The sequence below is a fragment of the Salmo trutta genome, chromosome 34, assembly GCF_901001165.1.
Source record: "Salmo trutta chromosome 34, fSalTru1.1, whole genome shotgun sequence".
Lineage (NCBI taxonomy): Eukaryota > Metazoa > Chordata > Actinopteri > Salmoniformes > Salmonidae > Salmo > Salmo trutta.
In genome coordinates, this window is record NC_042990.1 from 8,318,201 (window position 1) to 8,340,677 (window position 22,477).

Below are 22,477 nucleotides of genomic sequence, written 5' to 3' on the forward strand. Positions count from 1 at the left end.
TCGACGTTATTGAATCGCCATTTTAGAAAGAAGGAGAGCTGTTCGGAACAATAGCAGTCAGTTAGCTACGTGCGTCAACGTTATAGTACATATTTTTATTTTATCAAGTGATCCTACAACGCAGAAATGTCTCGGGACAGATTTAACCTTAACGTTAGAGGAAATAATCGTGGAGCTGGATTTCAACGCCGGGGAGGTGCTGGTCCGATGCGAGGTGGAATGGGTAACATGAATAATTTCAGACAAAACCAACACCCTTTTCAAAGAGGGCCTCATCCCGGCAACTTTGGAAAACCACCCAACCAGATACCTCAGATAACCCCTCAGAAGCCACCCACACCAACTCTTTCCCAGCCAGGCGCTCAAGCGATTCGGCCACCACCTACTCCTGGCCCTGCGCTAACCATGAAGGGCCCCATACAGCAACAGCAGGCCGCTGCCACAGCAGCTACGGCCGCCGCCGCAGCAGCAACTCCGACGGCCGCAGCAGCAGCACCTCCGGTGGTCACACCTCCGGCGGCCGCAGCAACAGCGCCGGCGGCTCAACCAAAAATGCTGTCCCCACCTCCGAAGCCTGTTCCTCCGAAACCCGCACTTTCATCTCCCCCACCAAACCAAATTAAAAAACCCACTCTCTCATCTCCCCCACCAAACCAGATGAATAGGAACCAGCAAAGACCAGGACCCGGCAACGCCAATGGAAATAAATCTGCACCCGCGAACAAAAAAACTGAACCTCAAACGCAGAAGAACACTTCAAATGAGGCCGAGGAAGCCCACCCTCCCAATGTGAGTCACGACGTTAGCCATGCTAGCTAACATGCCGTAATTAGTATGTTAGCTACTTACTTAGCTAAAAGACAGGTTATTATATCTAACGTTAGATATGCATATGTATTATGTGAAATAAGTGGGCCCATGGCATTGAGCTAGTTAAGCGTTCCATTCACACGCTGCGGAGTTAGCCTGCTAACGTAACTAGCTAAGCTAGTTGGCTACATGGGAGGCATGTCGGCCATTTTGTGAGAATCGGGTACATTTCGACAATGTTACTGAAAGCGGATTACTAGCTATGCATCCACACTACGTACCTTAACGTAACGTTTCGAGGAAAGCCACTGTGAAGACACAAATGTCAAATATTTGTTTGCAACAAAATTACACATCAATACATGGCCATTGCTGTTACACAGTGAAACACCCGGTGGAAAAAAACGAAGGCATAAGAAACAAGGCAATGAGACATGAACAGACATTCAGAAACGTTACGTATAATTACAGTTTAACAAGTTTGAGGCATTTATATAATTGTTGCAGTTCAATAAGGAAAAAACGCTCAAGTTATTTTCCAAGCTCATTTTCATTCGTTAATATATTTGGCCAGGAAAATAATAATGTTAATAAACTAGTTGTAAATTACAAGGATATGCATAATGCCATTTAATATCATCAAAGGTGAAGATATGTTTTAATATTTATATACGACCATTCATGACTTTCAAGCCATAGTTTACTAGAATGGTGGCATAAATGCTCTATAGATTCTCAATCAGAATATATATATTTGTACCTTTTGTGCAAGAAATCGTTAACAGGGCAGGTGGAGGAAACTGTTAAAATTGAGCGCTTTATCTTTTGGGTAAACCGGACAGTTAGGGGGAAGGTAGTCAGTCGCTTTTGACCAAAGCATGGGTTGTCACTTCTTTACCAAAATATTGTATTATGCTCACAAATTATTTAATTATATACCAATCGTATCAACATTGTTGCATTTTTGTATTTTTTTTAATCCAACATGTTCAGGTCATATTTTAAAATAAAATCCAATAAAAATGTATTTGTCACATGCGCCGAATACAACGGGTGTAGTAGACCTTACAGTGAAATGCTTACTTACAAGCCCTTAACCAACAATGCAGTTTTAAGAAAAGTAAGTGTAAAGTAAAAAATAAGAAATAGAATTAACAAATAATTAAAGAGCAGCAGTAAAATAACAATAGTGATGCTATAAAATAAGAATTAGTTCTTAACTGACTTGCCTAGTTAAATAAAGGTAAATATACAGGGGTTCCCATACAGTCAATGTGCGGGCACCGGTTAGTCGGGGTAATTGAGGTAATATGTACATGTAGTTAGAGTTAGTGACTTTGCCAAAGTGGGAACAACCTTGTAATATACGTGTTGAGTCCAAGTAAAGGAAGTGGAATTGCTTTGCAAACCTTTTTACATATTTTCTTATTCATATTTTCCGGAATTGTACCAATTAACTCATCAAATGGCAAATTCCCCAATGTTGTCAAACAAATCGCATACAAAACGAGTACCCTTGTCAAACCACAAGCCTTTAAAAAGTGGGTTTCTATTAATTTTAATACATCCATTATTCCATATCGCTGTTTCATGGGCGGAAATTGTGCTTGAGTATCATTCTTCCTGAAAGAAATTAATTTGCTTGTGAAACTTCGACAATTTCATAGGTAATTTTCAAGGGTCAAGATCACACTTAAATAGGAATTCAAGTCCACGAAATGTATTAAACAGTCATAGGAATGTGATGCCACGTGGAGGTAGGATTAGATTGACATAATCTTAACCATTTAATCTTAAAACTACCCACTAACAACTCAATCAATAGCCTATACACTTTAATGATCATAGTCTTTCACTAATTGAGGTTTCTGAATATAATGTTTTATTCCTCCAAATAATACTATCAATGTTAAAAGATTCTCTATCAGAAATATTTTTAGTGATAACTGTTAAAAAATATTTAGGAATTGTTATGTTGACAGTCACAGCAATGAATTGACATGTGATCGCATTTGTTGATGTTGAGTCAACCCAGAGGCCATAGAAAGTTTATTGGTTCTGTCAATAGCCAAGGGAATAGCCGCTTTATCCTTTAGTAAAAGGCCAGTGTCATCGTTTATATCTTTGCCAAAAATACGTCTCCCTTTAAAATTCTCAGGGTTGTTAATAAGGCAGTGTAGCCTAGTGGTTAGAGCGTTGGACTAGTAACCGAAAGGTTGTAAGTTCAAAAATCCCCGAGCTGACAAGGTACAAATCTGTCTTTCTGCCCCTGAACAGGATGTTAACCCACTGTTCCTAGGCCGTCGTTGATAATAAGAATTTGTTCTTAACTGACTTGCCAAGTTAAATAAAGGTAAAATAAATCAAATCTGTGGCTAAAATAAATAAGAGGGGAGATTGGACAACCCTGTCTTATTACTCATAGCCGCTGCACTGTTAGTATCATTCTACGTCATCCTTATCACTTTAAAGAAATTCTCCCTGAACCCAAAAGTAGAGTTCTAAATAAAGTTGTGCTCTAAAGTGTCAAAAGCCTTTAAAAAAAATCAAAACAATATAACTCCATCTTCTATGAACTCACTGTCTAAAAATCTTAAATATCTAAACTCAATCGTATATGAATACCCCTTCCTTTAACGAAGACTGATTAAGTTTCACTGACTATATCAAGGCCTTTTTTCAACCTATAAGCATAGACATGGGCTAGTAACTTTTTGCCCGTTGCCAACAACGCGATTGGTCTAATTGTTCAAGTAAAGACGCCTTCTTTGGTTTGGGTATTAGAACCATTTGTCCTGGTCTCAAAGGAGGAGGTAAGGTGACGTTAGCAATACCCTCTTTCTAGACCTAAAACACTAATTCTCTTATCAGGCCAGAAATGTTAAAGTTTAGGCCATCTGGTCCAGGAGATTTACATGTAGGAATGTGTTTAATGGCTTGGTCCAAATCCATAATATCTGCAATGAACAAAAATATAAACGCTACATGTAAGTGTTGGTCCCATGTTTCATGAGCTGAAATAAAAGATCCCAGAAATGTTTCTTTCGCACAAAAAGCGTTCTCTCATTTTGTTCAAACATTTGTTTACATCTGTTAGTGAGCATTTCTCCCTTGCCAAGATAATACATCCACCTGACAGGTGTGGCATTACAATAAGCTGATTAAACAGCATGGTCATTACACGAGTGCATCTTTTGCTGGGGACAATGAAAGGTCACTCTAAAATACGCAGTTTTGTCACACAAAACACACAGATGTCACAAGTTGAGGGAGTGTGCGATTGGCATGCTGACTGCAGGAATGTCCACCAGAGCTGTTGGCAGAGATATTGGCTTACAATTGGCTCATTCATCCCCCGCCTCTCCCCTGTAACTATTCCCCAGGTCGTTGCTGTAAATGAGAACGTGTTCTCAGTCAACTTACCTGGTAAAATAACGGTAAAAAATAAATATATAAAAATGGAATGTTCTACCACAAGCCACCTCGGTTGTTTTAGAGAATTTGACAGTACGTCCAACCGGCCTCAGAACCGCACACTATGTGTAACCATGCCAGCCCAGGACCTCCAGATCCAGCTTCTTCACCTGGACAGCTGATGAAACTGAGTATTTCTGTCTAATATAGCCCTTTTTAGGGTAAAAAAAAATTCTGATTGACTTTGCCTGGCTCCCCAGTGAGTGGGTCTGTGCCCCTGCCCAGTCATGTGAAATTCATAGATTAGTGCCAAATGTATTTATTTAAATTAACTGTAACTCAGTGAAATCGTTTAAATTGTTGTATGTTTTATTTTTGTGCACTATCGGAATCAGTTTCTTAAACCTTCTCTAGGCTTAACAGAGTTTATCGAAAAAGGAATCGAAGTCGCCTTCCGATGAGGTTTATAGAGTGAAAGTGTATTTACTTATTAATATTAATTCGTTATTATTGAACTTCACTCAATTTTCTAGTTTTCCCCTGTTAACACTATCAACGTTTCCCTTTACTGTGGCAATTATGATCGAATCAACGCAATATTAGACACTTTTTCAATGCAACAGACCAAAACTATGCAATAGATTTTGTTGTAGGCAGAACGCGTCAGAGTAGGATTCTATTGACACGCACTACTCAGCCCATTCTCGACGCAGACCTGTGCGGCATAACCAATCAGAGCTGCAGTAGGCCTATATGCAAATAGACCATTGCCATTTATTTTGAACTGGACTGTGTTTACAGCTGTGGTCATGAGTAGATAAACTTGTTTTGAGATCAAAGCAAGAGCTGCATATAGCCATGTGCACATTTTGTTCATATCCGTTGCTAGTTAGTGAATTATTAGCCCAGTTTTAGATCATTTGTAGTCAGCAATAGGGGAGTGATTGCTTCCAACAAGAGCACAAAATGTGTACATTTCTAGGCATTTGAAAAGCGAGTCATCAGGAGTGACATTGTAATCACCTCCAACAATAGTGTTATCTGTTGAATATTTGTTTTTCAACTCAATTTAGACTGCTGATAGATGTTAGGTTGTTTCTTGACTTATATGTACTTATGTCTTATATATATATATATGTATGTATGTATGTATGTATGTATGTATGTATGTATGTATGTATGTATGTATGTATGTATGTATGTATGTATGTATGTATGTATGTATGTATGTATGTATGTATGTATGTATGTATATTTGACTTATATGCATATTTGACTTATATGTCCGGGCCTCTGGTAGTCTCTATGGGGGTGCCACAGGGTTCAATTCTTGGGCCAACTCTTTTCTCTGTATACGTCAATGATGTCGCTCTAGCTGCTGGTGAGTCTCTGATCCACCTCTATGCAGACGACACCATTCTGTATACTTCTGGCCCTTCTTTGGACACTGTGTTAACAACCCTCCAGGCGAGCTTCGATGCCATACAACTCTCCTTCCGTGGCCTCCAACTGCTCTTAAATAAAAGTAAAACTAAATGCATGCTCTTCAACCGATCGCTGCCCGCCCGTCCAGCATCACTACTCTGGACGGTTCTTACTTAGAATATGTGGACAACTACAAATATCTAGGTGTCTGGTTAGACTGTAAGCTCTCCTTCCAGACTCGCATCAAACATCTCCAATCCAAAGTTAAATCTAGAATTGGCTTCCTATTTCGCAACAAAGCATCCTTCACTCATGCTGCCAAACATACCCTCGTAAAACTGACCATCCTACCGATACTCGACTTCAGCGATGTCATTTACAAAATAGCCTCCAAACCTTACTCAAACTGGATGCAGTCTATCACAGTGCCATCTGTTTTGTCACCAAAGCCCCATATACTACCCACCACTGCGACCTGTACGCTCTCATTGGCTGGCCCTCGCTTCATACTTGTCGCCAAACCCACTGGCTCCAGGTCATCTACAAGACCCTGCTAGGTAAAGTCCCCCCTTAACTCAGCTCACTGGTCACCATAGCAGCACCCACTTGTAGCACGCGCTCCAGCAGGTATATCTCTCTGGTCACCCCCAAAGCCAATTCCTCCTTTGGCCGTCTCTCCTTCCAGTTCTCCGCTGCCAATGACTGAAACAAACTACAAACATCTCTGAAACTGGAAACACTTATCTCCCTCACTAGCTTTAAGCACCAGCTGTCAGCAGCTCACAGATCACTGCACCTGTACATAGCCCATCTATAATTTAGCACAAACAACTACCTCTTCCCCTACTATATTTATTTATTTATTTATTTTGCTCCTTTGCACCCAATTATTTCTACTTTGCACTTTCTTCCACAACAAATCTACCATTCCAGTGTTTTACTTACTATATTGTATTTACTCTGCAACCATGGCCTTTTTTGCCTTTACCTCTGTTCTCACCTCATTTGCTCACATTGTATATAGATTTATTTTCCTACTCTATTATTGACTGTGTGTTTGTTTTATTCCATGTGTAACTGTGTTGTATGTGTCGAACTGCTTTGCTTTATCTTGGCCAGGTCGCAATTGTAAATGAGAACTTGTTCTCAACTTGCCTACCTGGTTAAATAAAGGTTAAATAAAAATATTATACCCATAATTATTTACCAATATTTAATGTGACCCTTTATATTCCAAAACAATAGTTATCCAGTGACCCTCCTCACACTTGCTTTCTAAAACTGTACCTTGAAAACGTCCAAGTATTGCCACACCAGCAGAATGAGATGAGCCATGGCTAAGAATGATCTTCTCACCCCATTGTGAAGTCCATCATTTTAAGTCAGCATCTGAGGAATGCAACAGCGTAAAAATGTCTTTACAAAACATAAAAATAGCCTTGGGTTTTACATTGTTGCGTAAACCCCTGATGTTCAAGGATAAAAAGGAAAGAGATGTTGAATGAGGAGAGTATCTGAGAAAGAGTTGTCTAGAATAAACGGGGACCCTGAATAATATAAAAGTAGCATAAGACCTTCAACATTAACTTGACGAACGGTCATGAACATATAAATGGATAGTTTGTTTTAACACATCTTATATTAATAGTTTACGTCTTCAATTGAATTCTCAAACTTAAAATAAATAACTGAAGTCTAATCAATCCATATGAAAAAAGTGTTTACGGTAGTTAATGTTTACAGAGAGAACTTGCCATGGCAAACAATATGGCCCAAAACTATATAAATTCGTAGAGCATCAATCAGTCAGTCACGTAGCTCCACCCTGTGGCCGTCAATGACCGCAAACCCCCCGCGAAAGAAAGCTTTTATTCCCCTGCATCTTGCCTCGTCGACCTGTGGCCGCATCTTTGCATGGGCATCCCTGTCGCGCTTGCTTTAGTCTTCTGCAAAGCGAATGCCTTTTTCCCTACAGATCGGCGCCAGCTTCGCAGCTCTCCGCACCTCGTCTCATGTTCAGTCTCGGCCCCCATTGGTGCTCGTATTGGTCCTGTTCAGCACGGACTGTGCGCAGCTCCTCCTTTTCTTTTCAGGGCATCAACTTTATTTTTCAACAGTTTCACGTCCGTAGTGATATCCTTAATGCCTGCTGCATTAAACTGTAGTTTTGAAAACGTTTGCAATCAAGAGGGTATTTTTATGAATCCTCTCATCAAAGCTATTCAGCTGAATAGCTTGCGCGTCAAATTTCTTGTTTAAAACCTGGATTGCCGCTATGATTGTTTCATTGGTGATAGGCTGTGGTGGTTGAGTTTGCCTGGTGTCACTTTCTCGTAGTCTCTTGAGCTTGAGGTGTTTCGAAGGGGTTATTTGAAGACTAATTCATCCAACCGTGGTACTGTTTTTTAAGGGGGTGTGTCAAAATTCTCCATATGGTCTACATTATCCTCCTCGGTTACGACGGCTCCCTCAATTTTTTGCTAGCTTCTATTTCCACTAATGTTACTAGCGAATGCTGATTTTATTGCTAGCTAGTCTTGGCTGAACTTGCTTGAAGTATAACAAAGTGGAAAGTGATGTTCGAAAAACCACCAAACTAATTTAAAGAAAATAAATGTAGTTTCAACTGTGTTCGTCAAACTCAAATTAGGGCTTGAATTCAATTAAAAGTTTTCAGGACCTCAATTTAATGCGACGGGGTGGGTTGGTAACATGAATAGACTAAACAGATTTTTTTGTTTTGTTTACTGTACTTGTAATTAATGTTAACCATAGTTATGTTCTAGTAACAGAATATCAAGGGCATTTGTCAGGCTAAACATTATAGTATTGGAATCTGAACTGAACATTGTATCTCTCTGTAGGAGCTGAGAGCGACATTGTCCTCGTTGCGCAGACCTGGCGAGAAGACATACACTCAACGATGCCGCCTTTTCATTGGAAACCTTCCCAACGATATCTCAGATGACACATTCAAGAAGCTTTTTGCGAAGTATGGCGAGCCCAGTGAGATTTTCATCAACAAAAACAAAGGCTTTGGCTTCATACGCCTCGTAAGTGCACTACACTAGTTAACATAAACATTGTCCTTTTGGTGGTTATAAACATTGTAATTTTTGGTCTTGCCTTGTCTAGTTAAAATTAAGACGCATTTCTACCATTCCAGGAATCCCGTGCATTGGCTGAGATAGCTAAAGCTGAGCTGGATGATGTACCCATGAAAGGCAGACCGCTTCGGGTGCGTTTTGCAACTCACTCGGCTGCACTGTCTGTGAAGAACTTATCACCTTTTGTTTCCAATGAGCTACTGGAGGAGGCCTTTTCCCAGTTTGGAGTGGTAGAGAGGGCTGTGGTAATTGTAGATGATCGTGGGCGCTCCACTGGCAAGGGCATTGTCGAATTTGCCTCTAAACCTGCTGCACGAAAGGCCCTGGATCGTTGCAATGATGGAGTCTTCTTGCTCACCACGTAAGTGATTTATATGAATTTGGTACCATTCAGTAGAACATGAAATGCAAATGAAGCTTTCTCCTAAATGCTCACATGCTGTAATTAATTGATACTTTTGATGTCTTAGGTCACCTCGTCCAATCGTTGTTGAGCCCCTTGAACAATACGATGATGAGGATGGTCTACCAGAGAAACTGGCACAGAAGAACCACAACTATCATAAGTAACCCTCACCTCATATAACTAAATAACCTTAAATCAATAGCATATGGCTTTTTGTGTTTTCTTATTACCCCACGATCAGCTCCTTTGTCTTGCTCAAATTGAGGGAGAGGTTGCTGTCCTGGCACCACACTGCCAGTTCTGACCTCCTCCCTATAGGCCGTCTTATCGTTGTCGGTGATCAGGCTTACCGCTGTTGTGTTGTCAGCAAACTTAATGATGACGTTGGAGTCGTGTTTGGCCATGCGGTCGTGGGTGAACAGGGAATACAGGAGGGTAGTAAGTACACACCCCTGAGGGGTAGAGGTCGACTGACTAATCGGAATGGCCGATTTAATTAGGGCCTATTTCAAGTTTTCATAACAATCGGTAATCAGCATTTTTGGACACCGATCATGGCCAATTACATTGCACTCCACGAGGAGAATGCGTGGCAGGCTGACTACCTGTTATGCGAGTGCAGCAAGGAGCCAAGGTAAGGTGCTAGCTAGCATTAAACATATCTTATAAAAAAACTATCAATCTTAACATAATCACAAGTTAACTACACATGGTTGATGATATTACTAGTTTATCTAGCTTGTCCTGCATTGCATATAATCGATGCGGTGCCTATTAATTTATCATTGAATCATAGCCTACTTCGCCAAACGGGTGATTTAACAAGCACATTTGTGAAAAAAGCACTGTCGTTGCACCAATGTGTACCTAACCATAAACATCGCCTTTCTTAAAATCAATACACAAGTATATATTTTTAAACCTGGATATTTAGTTAAAAGAAATTAATGTTACCAGGAAATATTAAACTAGGGAAATTGTGTCACTTCTCTTGTGTTCATTGCACGCAGAGTCGGGGTATATGCAACAGTTTGGACCGCCTGGCTTGTTGCGAACTAATTTGCTTGAATTTTACGTAATTATGACATAACATTGGAGGTTGTGCAATGTAACAACAATATTTAGACTTATGGATGCCACCCGTTAGATAAAATACAGAACCGTTCCGTATTTCACTGAAGGAATAAATGTTTTATTTTCGAAATGATAGTTTCCGCATTTGACCATATTAATGACCTAAGGCTCGTATTTCTGTGTGTTATTGTGTTATTATGTTATAATTAAGTCTATGATTTGATAGAGCAGTCTGACTGAGCGGTGGTAGACGGCCGCATGCTCGTAAGCATTCATTCAAACAGCACTGTCGTGCGTTTGCCAGCAGCTCTTTGCGATGCTTCAAGCATTGCGCTGTTTATGACTTCAAGCCTATCAACTCCCAAGATTAGGCTGGTGTAACCGATGTGAAATGGTTAGCGGAGTGCGTGCTAATAGCGTTTCAAACGTCACTCAATCTGAGACTTGGAGTAGTTGTTCCCCTTGCTCTGCAAGGGCCGCGGCTTTTTTGGAGCGATGGGCAACGATGCTTCGAGGGTGGCTGTTGTCGGTGTGTTCCTGGTTCGAGCCCAGGTAGGAGCGAGGAGAGGGACGGAAGCTATACTGTTACACTGGCAATACTAAAGTGCCTATAAGAACATCCAATAGTCAAAGGTATATGAAATGCAAATGGTATAGAGAAATAGTCGTATAATCCTTATAATAACCTCAACCTAAAACGTCTTACCTGGGAATATTGAAGACTCATGTTAAAAGGAACCACCAGCTTTTATATGTTCTGAGTAAGGAACTTAAACTTTAGCTTTCTTACATGGCACATATTGCACTTTTACTTCTCCAACACTTTGTTTTTGCATTATTTAAACCAAATTGAACATGTTTCATTATTTATTTGAGGCTAAATTGATTTTATTGATGTATTAAGTTAAAATAAGTGTTAATTCAGTATTGTTGTAATTGTCATTATTCCAAATAAATAAATCGGCCGATTTATCGGTATCGGCTTTTTTTGGGGGTCCTCCAATAATCGGTATCGGCGTTGAAAAATCATAATCGGTTGACCTCTACTGAGGGGCCCCAGTGTTGAGGATCAGTGTGGCAGACGTGTTGTTGCCTACTCTTACCACCTGGGGGCGGCCTGTCAGGAAGTCCAGGATCTAGTTGCAGAGGGAGGTGTTTAATCCCAGAGTCCTTAGCTTAGTGCCCACAAAGCTCATCACTATGGTGTTGAACGCTGAGCTGTAGTTAATGAACAGCATTCTCACATAGGTCTTCCTTTTGTCCAGGTGGGAAAGGGCAGTGTTGAATGCGATAGAGATTGCGTCATCTGTTGGGGCGGTATGTGAATTGGAGTTGGTCTAGGGGGTCTGGGAGGATGCTGTTGATGTGAGCCATGACCAGCCTTTCAAAGCACTTCATGGCTACCAACGTGAGTGCCACAGGGCGGTAGTCATTTAGGCAGGTTACCTTCACTTCCTTGGGCACAGGGACTATGGTGGTCTGCTTGAAACATGTAGGTATTACAGACTCGGTCAGGGAGAGGTTGAAAATGTCAGTGAAGACACTTGACAGTTGGTTCGCGCATGCTTTGAGTACACGTCCTGGTAATCCGTCTGGCCCATCGGCTTTGAATGGTGACCTGTTTAAAGGTTTTGTTCACAACGCCGACATCACACAATCATCCAGAACAATTGGTGCTCTCGTGCATGCTTCAGTGTTGCTTGCCTCGAAGCGAGCATAAAAGGCATTTACCTTGTCTGGTAGGCTCGCGTCACTGGGCAGCTCGCGTCTGGGTTTCCCTTTGTAGTCTGAAATAGTTTTAACGCCCTACCACATCCGATGAGCATCAGAGCCGGTGTAGTATGATTCAGTCTTAATCCTGTATTGATGCTTTGCTTGTTTTATGGTTTGTCTGAGGGCATAGCGGGATTACTTTTAAGCGTCCCGGTTAGAGTCCCGCTCCTTGAAAGCGTCAGCTCTACCCTTAAGCTCGATGCAGATGTTGCCTGTAATCCATGGCCTCTGGTTGGGATATGTACATACAGTCACTGTGGGGACGACGTCATCAATGCACTTATTGATGAAGCCAGTGACTGATGTGGTGTATTCCTCAATGCTATTGAATGAATCCCGGAACATATTACAGTCTGTGCTAGCAAAACAGTCCTGTGGGGTAGCATCCGCGTCATCTGTCCACTTCCGTATTGAGGAAGTCATTGGTACTTTCTGCTTTAGTTTTTGCTTGTAAGCAGGAATCAGGAGGATGTAATTATAGTCAGATTTGCCAAATGTCGTGCGGGGGAGAGCTTTGTATGCATCTCTGTGTGTGGAGTAAAGGTGGTCTAGGATATATTTTTTTCTAACCTGGTTGCACAAAATTTGGTGAAACTGATTTAAGTTTGCCTGCATTAAAGTCCCTGGCCACTAGGAGCGCCGCTTCTGGGTCAGCATTTTCTTCTTTGCTAATGGCCTTACAGCTTCTACCCCCCCATCCCTCGTCTTACCAGAGGTAGCGTCTCTGTTCTGCCGGTGCATAGAAAATCCCGCTAGCTCTATTGTCCATATCTTTGTTCAGCCACGTCTCGGTGAAACATAAAGTTCGTTTTTAATGTCCAGTTGGTAGGATAATCTTAATCGTAGGTCACCAATTTTATTTTCCAATGATTGCACGTTAGCAATCATTTGAATTGAAATTGGGCTCCGGTGCATCCTGTTTCTTGATGTTTCCACAACTTGATTGGAGTCCACCTGTGGTAAATTGACTGGACATGAATGAATGAAAGGCACACGCTTGTCTAAGGTCCCACAGTTGACAGTGCATGTCAGAGCCAAAACATGCCATGAGGTTGAAGGAATTGTCTGTAGAGCTCCGAGACAGGATTGTGTCTGCAGCATTGAAGGTCCCCAAGAACACAGTGGCCTCCATCATTCTTAAGTGGAAGAAGTTTGGAACCACCAAGACTCTTCCTAGAACTGGCTGCATGGCCGAACTGAGCTATTGGGTGAGGAGGGCCTTCGTCAGGGAGGTGACCAAGAACCCGATGGTCACTGACACAGCCCCAGAGTTCCTCTGTGGAGATGGGAGAACCTTCGAGAAGGACAAGCATTTCTGCAGCATTCCACGAATCAGGCTTTTATGGTAGTGGCCAGACGGAAGCCACTCCTCACTAAAAGGCACATGACTGTCTGCTTGGAGTTTGCCAAAGGCAGCTAAAAGACTGACTATGAGAAACAAGATCTGGTATGATTAAACCAAGATTGAACGCTTAGGCCTAAATGACAAGCGTCACTTCAGGAGGAAACCTGGCACTATCCCTACGGTGAAGCACGGTGGTTGCAGCATCATGCTGTGGGGATGTTTTTCAGGGACTAGGAGACTAGTCAGGATCGAGGCAAAGATGAATGGAGCAAAGTACAGAGGTGTCCTTGATGAAAACCCCCTCCAGAGCACTCAGGACCTCTGACTGGGGTGACGGTTCGCCTTCCAACAGGACAATGACCGTAAGCACACAGCCAAGATGATGCGGGAGTGGCTTCGGGACAAGTCTCTGAATGTCCTTGAGTGGGCCAGCCAGAGCCCGGACTTGAACCCGATCGAACATCTCTGGAGAGACCTGAAGATAGCTGTGCGGCGACGCTCCCCATCCAACCTGACAGATCTTGAGAGGATCTGCAGAGAACTGTGGTGTGCCAAGCTTGTAACGTCATACCCAACGAAGACTCAAGGCTGTAAGCGCTGCCAGGGGTGCTTCAACAAAGTACTGAGTAAAGAATCTGAATACCTCTGTTAATGTGATATAATTTTTTTTACTTGCTAAAATGTCTTAATACATTTTAAAATAAGGCTGTAATGTAACAAAGTGGAAAAGTGAAGGTGTTTGAATACTTTACGAATGCAATGTATAGTATGGACACAATGTCTTCCAATGATCTTCTGTGTAGAAAAAAACCCTTACCTTCAAACAACTCTTTTGTAGTTTGTGAGCGCCATAGAGCAAAACATGTTCGTAAAAGAGTGTCTGCTTTTCATAGATGGCTTTTAAGTTTGTATGAAAGACCCGGCCCGGGCCTCATCAGGATCCTCCCTTATTTCACAAACACCGCTCTAGCTCAGCCCCCCTGTTAACCATGCATGGCTACTATCAATGGATTCAGAAGAAATGGATGAATCCAATGGTACAACCCAAAAGTCTGTAGCTCAAACACACAATGTTTAAATGGGGTTAGAAGTCAAAACGCCCCTCCCGAGTGGCCCAGCAGTCTAAAACACTGTATCCCAGTGCTTGAGGCGTCACTACAGATCCAGGCTCAAAGCCGGGCTGTGTTGCAGCCGGCTCTCGACCGGGAGACCCATGAGGCGGTGCACAATTGGCCCAGCGTCGTCCGAGTTAGGGGAGGGTTTGGCGGGCATGTCCTTCTCCCATCGCTGTAGCGACTCCTGTGGCGGGCTGGGCGCATGCACGCTGACACGGTTGCCAGATGCACAGCGTTTCCTCCGACACATTGATGCGGCTGGCTTCCAGGTTAAGCGAGCAGTGTCTAGAAGCAGTGCTGTTTGGCAGGGTTGTGTTTTGGAGGACGCATGGCTCTCTACCTTCGCCTCACCCGAGTCTGTATGGGAGTTGCAGCAACGGGACTAGACTAAGTGCCAATTGGATATCACGAAATTGGGGAGAGAGAGGGATAAAAAGCACCCACCCCAAAAAAGTCCAAACGTGCCTCCAGTACAGTGTGGACTCATTGGGGTAAAGTCACTGAGGGGTGTTTACTGGGGGTTGGGTTAGCAGATACCACAGTTGTTAAAAACCCATTGTGGTTGATTTTTCAGAAAATGATTACCCCTCTTAAGTACTGCTTTTTGTTGTATGTCTTGGTTACAAGTTGGTTTCTATTCTAACACCTGCAGGGAGCGGGAGGAGCCACCCAGGTTTGCCCGTCCTGGCACGTTTGAGTTTGAATACTCTAAGCGTTGGAAGTCCCTGGACGACATGGAGAAGCAGCAGCGCCAGCAAGTGGAGAAGAACATCCGCGAAGCTCGCGAGAAACTGGAGGGCGAGATGGACGATGCTTTCCATGTGCACCAGGCCAACATGATCCGCCAAGGCAAGCTTAACTGGACAGAGACAACCACTTCTCAAAATGGAAGGCTAGTTAGATGTTGCGGTGTCTTACATGTATGTTCGTACACTGTTTAGATCTGCTGAGGCGTGAGGAAGAGCTACGACGCATGGAGGAGATGCACAGTGCAGAGATGCAGAAGAGGAAAGAGATGCAGCTCAGGTATTGAAACTTGTTTGAAAACTGTTTAACACACAATTTATTGGAGTGTTACTAAAACGTGGCAGTGTGCTTTACAGGCAGGAGGAGGAACGTCGCATACGTGAGGAGGAGACGCTCCGCCAGAGGGAGATTGAGGAGCAAATCCGGCGCAAGCGGGAGGAGGCCTACAGAAGTGGGAACTTCATGGACAATGTAAGCTGAGCAGAGTACCATATCACCATTCAGACCTTGACATTTGCATTTGAGGTATACGTGTGTTCTTACGGTTTTGATTTCACAGAGGGATATGAGAATGACTCAGGGTGTAGCCATGGGCATGGCTGGTGAGTAGTGAATCTTTATATTTTTAATGATTTGTAAAATACAATAAAAAAAAAAAAGATTTGTTATTTTCAGCTTGTTTTGAAATGAGAGTAAGAAGTTTGAGACTGCTTTATAAACATATATGACAACATCGCCCCCTAAGGGCTGCCATGACTCATTGTAATGTTTATGTTGTCTACTAGACAATCAATTTGGCTCACCCAACCAGAAGTTCCCCATGGGACTCCAAGGCATGGGGGGACCCAGCGCTGGGGGAGCCATGATGCCCAACGAAATGGTAATGTATTCCAAATGGAGTAGAAGACTATTAGGGCACAGTTGGGGGCGGGTTCCTCCACTGGTTGCTGTAGTTGTCATCTGGGAGAGTGAAGTGGATGGTTTTTCTCCGGTCGGCCCAGGTTCGAAGCTTGTGTGCTGACGGTGTCTTCGTAGGCGTCTACCATGTCGAGATTAAATTTGTGCGTAGCAGTTTTCAGCAATAGCATGTCCCGTCAGTTCCTCCACTCTTACAGCCTGTTTTTCAGCTGAAAATAATCAACCTGTACTAAACCCAGTGAATTGCTTTCCAATGCTTTCTTAAAGCTCCTACTTTGTGTAATAGACCTATTGCAAGCCCTGTCTTGTGTGAGCCAGACAGGCACATTTTCTTGGCAAGTGGAAAGATGTCACCTGGCAGCGTTTTTATTTGGTGGAAAACCTTTTTAGTTGAAACGCTTTCCCATACTGTCATTGAACTTCAAGCGATCACATGAAATAGTGTAGATGGTGTCTCGGTGTAACCTGGAAGTATTTTTCGGGGCTTCAGTGTGAAAAGTGAACTTTCTGCGATTTTCTCTTGTGGCGTGGCGTCAGTTTTAACATTTTCCCAGCCACCACCTTGTCCAAGCAATTCAAATGAGGGGTTTTAGTGCAGGTTGCTTTTTGAAGCAAACATGTCTCTTGACATGACATTAAGCTAATGAGTAAGCTCTTTTAGTGCAACTTGATTAACACAATAGGAAGAACTGATGGTGACAGGCATTGCCCTGGGACTGCTTGCTGGATACCTGTACTATTTGTACCCTGTGGGTGAAATAATGCCCAGAATGTGATTAAGGCATCCACATTAGGCCTATGGCAGGCAGGTGTATTAATGTCCTTTTGTGTTATAGGTTACATACAATTAGTAAGTTGACCAGTTAGATGTCTGGTTGGTAACTTAGAAATTGTCCGTCGCAAAGCTGTTGAAGTCCATTAAAATGGATATAGCTTGTGCTTTGTATAAGTTGTTATACTGTCAAGGATATATCAATTAATGTAATGGAATACAGCCATTTTGACATGGCAAACGATCTGACAGAAAAACAACACAGCTGGTTGGCTGTTTTCGCAATGGGTGAACAGTTATTGGTATTCAATACTGGATTGTACAGTTTGACAACGTATCTGGTGTATTTCTAACTGATAGCACCACGTCCGTTTTTTCTGTTCTTCACTGCAAGCAATGCTGTATGAACCCAACTTTTAGTGCAGTGATCGCAGAGATCCTCTTACCCAGAATGTAAGATGGCTAGTGGACATGTTACTGGCTAGACTAGCTGGTCTTGGAAGCTATGAGAAATCAGGATCCATTTAGTCAAGTTCACAGTAGAACTACCGTTAATCGGCCAAGTATTTATTAGTTTGAACAAAAGGGCTGATACGGCTACGCCTACCTTACCTAAGCCTGCCTTTTTTAGGCTAATTGTGTCCAAATAGAATGAACAATTAATACATACTTTTTACACCATGTGCCTAGGTCAACATACCTGTAAGTGATAACTCATTTTGAGTGTGGGCATTTTAAAGTGTATAACTTGGCTTAATTCAAACAAGTGTTCTGAAAATGGGGAGGGGGGGGGGGGGCGCTCTGTCTGCAAATTTGTAGAACACCTTAAAGGAGAATTTTCCTATTTCTAAAGTCAATCTCTATTTTTGAGTTAAATGGAATGTTCTAGAAGGGTCCAGACAACTTTTTTATTTTGTACATTTTGGCTTGTTTTTGACACTTACCCAAGCTGCGATAACACTTCTTGATTGCTTGTTGTGCCATATCGGGTCACAGAAAAGATGGTAACAAAAGTACTCATGTATTTTAAGAAATGGACATGCTCTCAGTGTAGTTGTATAGGTCTTCAGATTAACACAATTTCTTGTGTACTTCTGAACTTTTTTTCACAACATTATATTCAAGGGTTAGAATCGGTTCAGGGAACAGAACCGAAAACCAGAAAATTGAAGAATTTCAGGGAACAGACTGCAAACTGGAACCAAAAGTGATCTATACTGTTCTGGAACAGAACCGTTATTCTAAAAGCATGGGAACCGGTTAATAATGTAATTTTACGTTCTGGGCATTTTTTTCCCCAGTCCCACAATAATTAGAACAAAGCTCCTATGCAAAGCCTTCACTGAAACTTATTCCAGCATCTGCCTGCCAGCTGGAAATCTGTGTGTGTGTTGGCCCTCTCCTCTGAAGAATAGGTTAGATACTGTAGCCTACCAAAGCATGATTTGGAAATTAGGGAGATGTTTAAAAGAATGGATTCGCTTTTTCAATGCTAGTTAAGTTCGGTACTATATGACGTTTCACATTGTATTTATTAAAGCTGCAGTAATTAACCTTTTGGGCGACATTACCAAATTAAACATAGAAATATGTTATAGATTTGTCATTCTCATTGAAAGTACGTCTAATAAGCGGTAGATCTGTTCTATCTATGCTTCTCGTTCTTAAGTTTTGTTTTTGTGTCTTTTACTTTCAGGTTTGTACACCAGCTTGAATACAATACTTTTGCTTCTAGAATTATTTTGTTGTTGCAGTGGTTTAGATGGTACAGTGATTATCTGTACTTGCTTGTTTTGTCACAAACTGAAATTAGGCTTTTAGCAACCAGGAATTGGTGGAGCGTAGGGTGTCTTTAACTACAGTAAAGTAAGACGTGTTTTTATTTTCTAGCGCTGCACTGCGCACAGAAGCTTGCTAGCTAACGTTTGCTCTGGTCCAACGTTAAACCAACTCAGAAGTTCAGACATTCAAAGTCCCTCCATAGAAGCCACTCCTCCGTAGGTATAATTATGTGGGATTAATTCAGATCATGCATGTGATAAGATGCCCAGCGCTTCAAGGCAAGCTTCCTCATCCTCTCTCGATTTCTCCTCATTTAAGTTGCGTCTCGCACCCTTCACTGTGACTGGTAGCACAGTGTGTTTCTTTAATTATGATTGAACCATGCTGTTTACGGCAAAATAGAATTTGCTCTTAACGACTTTACTATACAAATTAACTCGCTGACCCGTTCAATAGCAAGCTGCTCTATCCGCACTGATTGAAGTAATTTGTCGCACTAAATTTAAAACATTTCAGGGGTTTAACCAATTAAGTGTAATCTATGTGATCCCAATTAAAACAATAAGTAGTAATGCTACATACTCAAAGGGTAAAATCTCACCTTTTAAAATGTATGTTCACAGATTGATTAATAAGCATAAACGTTTTGGTCGGTACCAGAACCTTGCAGGGGACTTTACATCTAGGTTTTAAAAAGGAACAAAAAAGAACTATATGAACCTGCCGTTTGTTTATGGTTTTGCTGGTTGGAGCAGTGGAATAGAACAAAGAAGGGAAAAAATGATATATTCAGAACGAAACGATTGGGGAATTAATTTGGGTTCCAACCCATAGCTTCTAATCCATTTTGGTTTAGTTCCCCATGCAGCTGTGCAATGCCGAGCGTGTCCCTGTAGTGCACGGACGTAGACAGCGCAGCACCGCTGGTAGAAGAATGTCTGGAGTCCCAAGAAAATGTAATATAACGTTGCGGATAAAGTTGGGAATGATACCATGTCATGTGTACAACATCTAAAGACCTACATCCCTATACTTGCAGTGTCTGTTTCTAAAAGGACATTTGGGTATTTGTTTTTGTTTTAGTTAGTTTATTTTGCATGCCCTGAGACTGAGCAATGAGGAAGTGAATTGCGGCTGCTGCACTATTCTCAAAAACAAGCCAAATCACTAAAGTGTGTAGACCCTATAACATGCCATTTACATAAAAAATGTAGCACTTAAGATTCATAACATTGTGTTGTGCAGGAGCAGGGTGACCGTTTTTGTATGTGTGTGTGTGTGTGTGTGTATGAAATGAACCAAGGTCTTTTTGGTCCAGGAACTTAGATCAGGATTTGCCACAAACACTGTGAAACTTCAGTGAAAAGAGTCTTAACCAGTGTTGGCCTCATTTGACCAACTGACAGCATATTTACACATATGTGATGCATAGTAAATTGTAGAAGGTTTGGTCGGCGAAATGGCACTATAAAGCATTGACCAACCGAATAACATGGCAGGATTAGGCCAATGAACATCTATTTGAATTAGGCCTAGTCTATGGTGAGCCGGTAGACTCAAGCTTGTAGTTTGTAAGTTGTTCCGTTTTTTAGTAAGGCCATGAAAGTTAAGTTTAACAACTGGGCAAGACTTGATGTAGGCTCATTGATTTAAAATAATATATTTCCCATTTTTATTGCCATTTGGAAGGCCAGCAATACTGTAGTTGTTCAGTATTACTTGTGTAATTAAGCAATAGAGGCAAGACGAGCAACAATGGGGTTACAGCTATATTGGAAAATAGGCCTGATACAAGTCTCCTTTTTAAAGCGTTTAAGAAAGTGGAAGTATAGCACTGAAGTGCATTTATCAACTGACCAGTCTGGCCAACCTGTACATTTTGGCATTAAACTTAATCTTTGAGCCTTCGGGCAATAGCAAACTGTCAGGCTTCCCCTAAATGCTCCATATGATGCCAGTAGTGAGTGATGTAGCCCAGCCTTTGGCATGCACAGCAAACTACGGTAGGACATAACTAACGAAAACATTACCCTTTCTTCCTTCTCCGTATGTTACCTGTGGCACCTGTGGATCTGCGTATTGGAACTATTTCAACGAACGTTTCCCTTGGACATGTCTCCTGCTGTTTATTTTGGTCATGGCTCTCAAACAAAACCAACTCTCTTTCTACCCCCCCTTACTTCTCCCCTGAATATGGACTTGAACTGCGTGCCATCACACTGCCTTCCCCTCACCCCCTCAATCTGCTTCCTTGGTATGGTTGTTGATCCCTGTAGCGCAACGAGCGGAACTTCCCTCAGGGAGGCCGGGGGGCAATGGGTCCTAACAACCAAGGGTTTGGCAGGGTCCGTGAGGAGTTTGATGGGCCTGCCAAGAAGCCCCGCTTTTAAATCTTTTCAGTGTCCCTCATAGCAGTGTTTTTGTGTAGATTCTCTGAACATCTTCACATTGAGTCATTGTTATATTTAAGTTGAAAGTGTTCTTACACTTTAGGTTTTTCCTTTTTTGATTTTTTTGTATTTGTAGTGTGAAATTGATGAATTGGTCACTCAGTAATCACATAGCGCTATCCCACCTATGTATAACTTTCTTTCCAGTTGTATCGTGCTCGTGTCGTAAATGGTGATAAATGTAACATTTTCTCACCTTTCTATGGCTGTGTTTTGTGCCATTTAAGATTTGAACTAAAACCATGTAACTTTACAATAAAGACCTACTTCGGTTCTTTCCAAACCTTCTTAAAGTTTATTTTAACCCAATTTTCAGTCGTTATCCTAAGTAAGCCCAGCAAGAGTTGACAAGCCTTTTTCCCTAGAGGTTTATTATGTTGGACGCCGGGGGTGAACAGCAACTTTATAATGTAAATGATCACCATGTGAACTAAATGGAACAACATATGCATACTGGACAGTATTGATAAAGAAAGTTGACATTTTAGAGCACAATTAGGCCTAGTAGAAATTGTACTTTTGGGGCCCGATTTTGACAACGGAAATGAGCAGTGCTGGTGTCAAACGCGATTAATGCTTCTAGAATTGTTTATAAAAATTCCAGGATTATTATTTTTTTTAAATGCCCTTGGACTTTTGCGACTTAAATTAACAATTGTTTTAGAAGTATACTTTTTGTCTAGCCCTAATTGAAGTGTTATGGTTTTTGACAACTGTGCTGCTTTCTTTGCATTGACAAAAAGGTAGTATGTTTGGCCCGTGTATTGTTCCCAAGTCAGCTACATGTTATTGAACAGAGGTTGAAAGTCCTCTTTGACCACATTTAACATCTCAAAGCAGCACTTGATTCATCCACTGTCTCTTGATATTGCATAATTCAATCTGTTTAATTGGAATGTATCATACACGGGAATGTATGAAAACGATTTAAGAATGTTACCCAAAATAATCCCAGTTTCAGACACTGTCTTGACCGATGTTCTTAGGTCATAATTCAAATGGCCATGTTATTATGAGAAACGGGAACTGTGAGAGAAGTGGTAGCCTTCAAGCTATCGTAGAACTTTTCAGCCTTCCACTTTGTCCATTTTATTTATGGCTCCTTCGCTGAATTTCTTTAGTGTCTTTCATAGCCTAAGCTCTGATAAACCAACAGGGATGTGAACTGATTCATTCCATTGACTATAGTCACTTTGAAGTTTCACATGAACAGATTGGACAACTAGGTCTGAAACATCATTAAAGGGATAGCTTGGGGTTTTAGCAATAAAGCCCTTTATCAACTTCCCCAGAGTCTGATTAATTTGTGCCTACCATTTTACGTCCATTAAGAATAAAG

General features: G+C 41.7%; 1 protein-coding gene across 2 annotated transcripts in view; it reads left to right on the forward strand.

Annotated features, from left to right (window-relative positions):
* LOC115173460 (splicing factor, proline- and glutamine-rich) overlaps positions 1 to 22,477 on the forward strand; it is a 31,666-nt gene continuing 9,189 nt past the window's right edge. Inside the window, exons 1-10 of one of the 2 annotated variants that reach the window (XM_029731534.1) lie at positions 1 to 789; positions 8,514 to 8,702; positions 8,816 to 9,117; positions 9,227 to 9,322; positions 15,122 to 15,318; positions 15,411 to 15,495; positions 15,573 to 15,687; positions 15,776 to 15,818; positions 16,002 to 16,096; positions 20,965 to 21,421. In XM_029731534.1, the coding sequence (XP_029587394.1) occupies positions 127 to 789; positions 8,514 to 8,702; positions 8,816 to 9,117; positions 9,227 to 9,322; positions 15,122 to 15,318; positions 15,411 to 15,495; positions 15,573 to 15,687; positions 15,776 to 15,818; positions 16,002 to 16,096; positions 20,965 to 21,078 (1,899 nt within the window). In that variant the 5' untranslated portion in view covers positions 1 to 126 and the 3' untranslated portion in view covers positions 21,079 to 21,421. Of the gene's footprint in view, positions 790 to 8,513; positions 8,703 to 8,815; positions 9,118 to 9,226; positions 9,323 to 15,121; positions 15,319 to 15,410; positions 15,496 to 15,572; positions 15,688 to 15,775; positions 15,819 to 16,001; positions 16,097 to 20,964; positions 21,422 to 22,477 lie in introns of those variants that run through there. The other variant, XR_003871613.1, reaches the window with a different exon arrangement.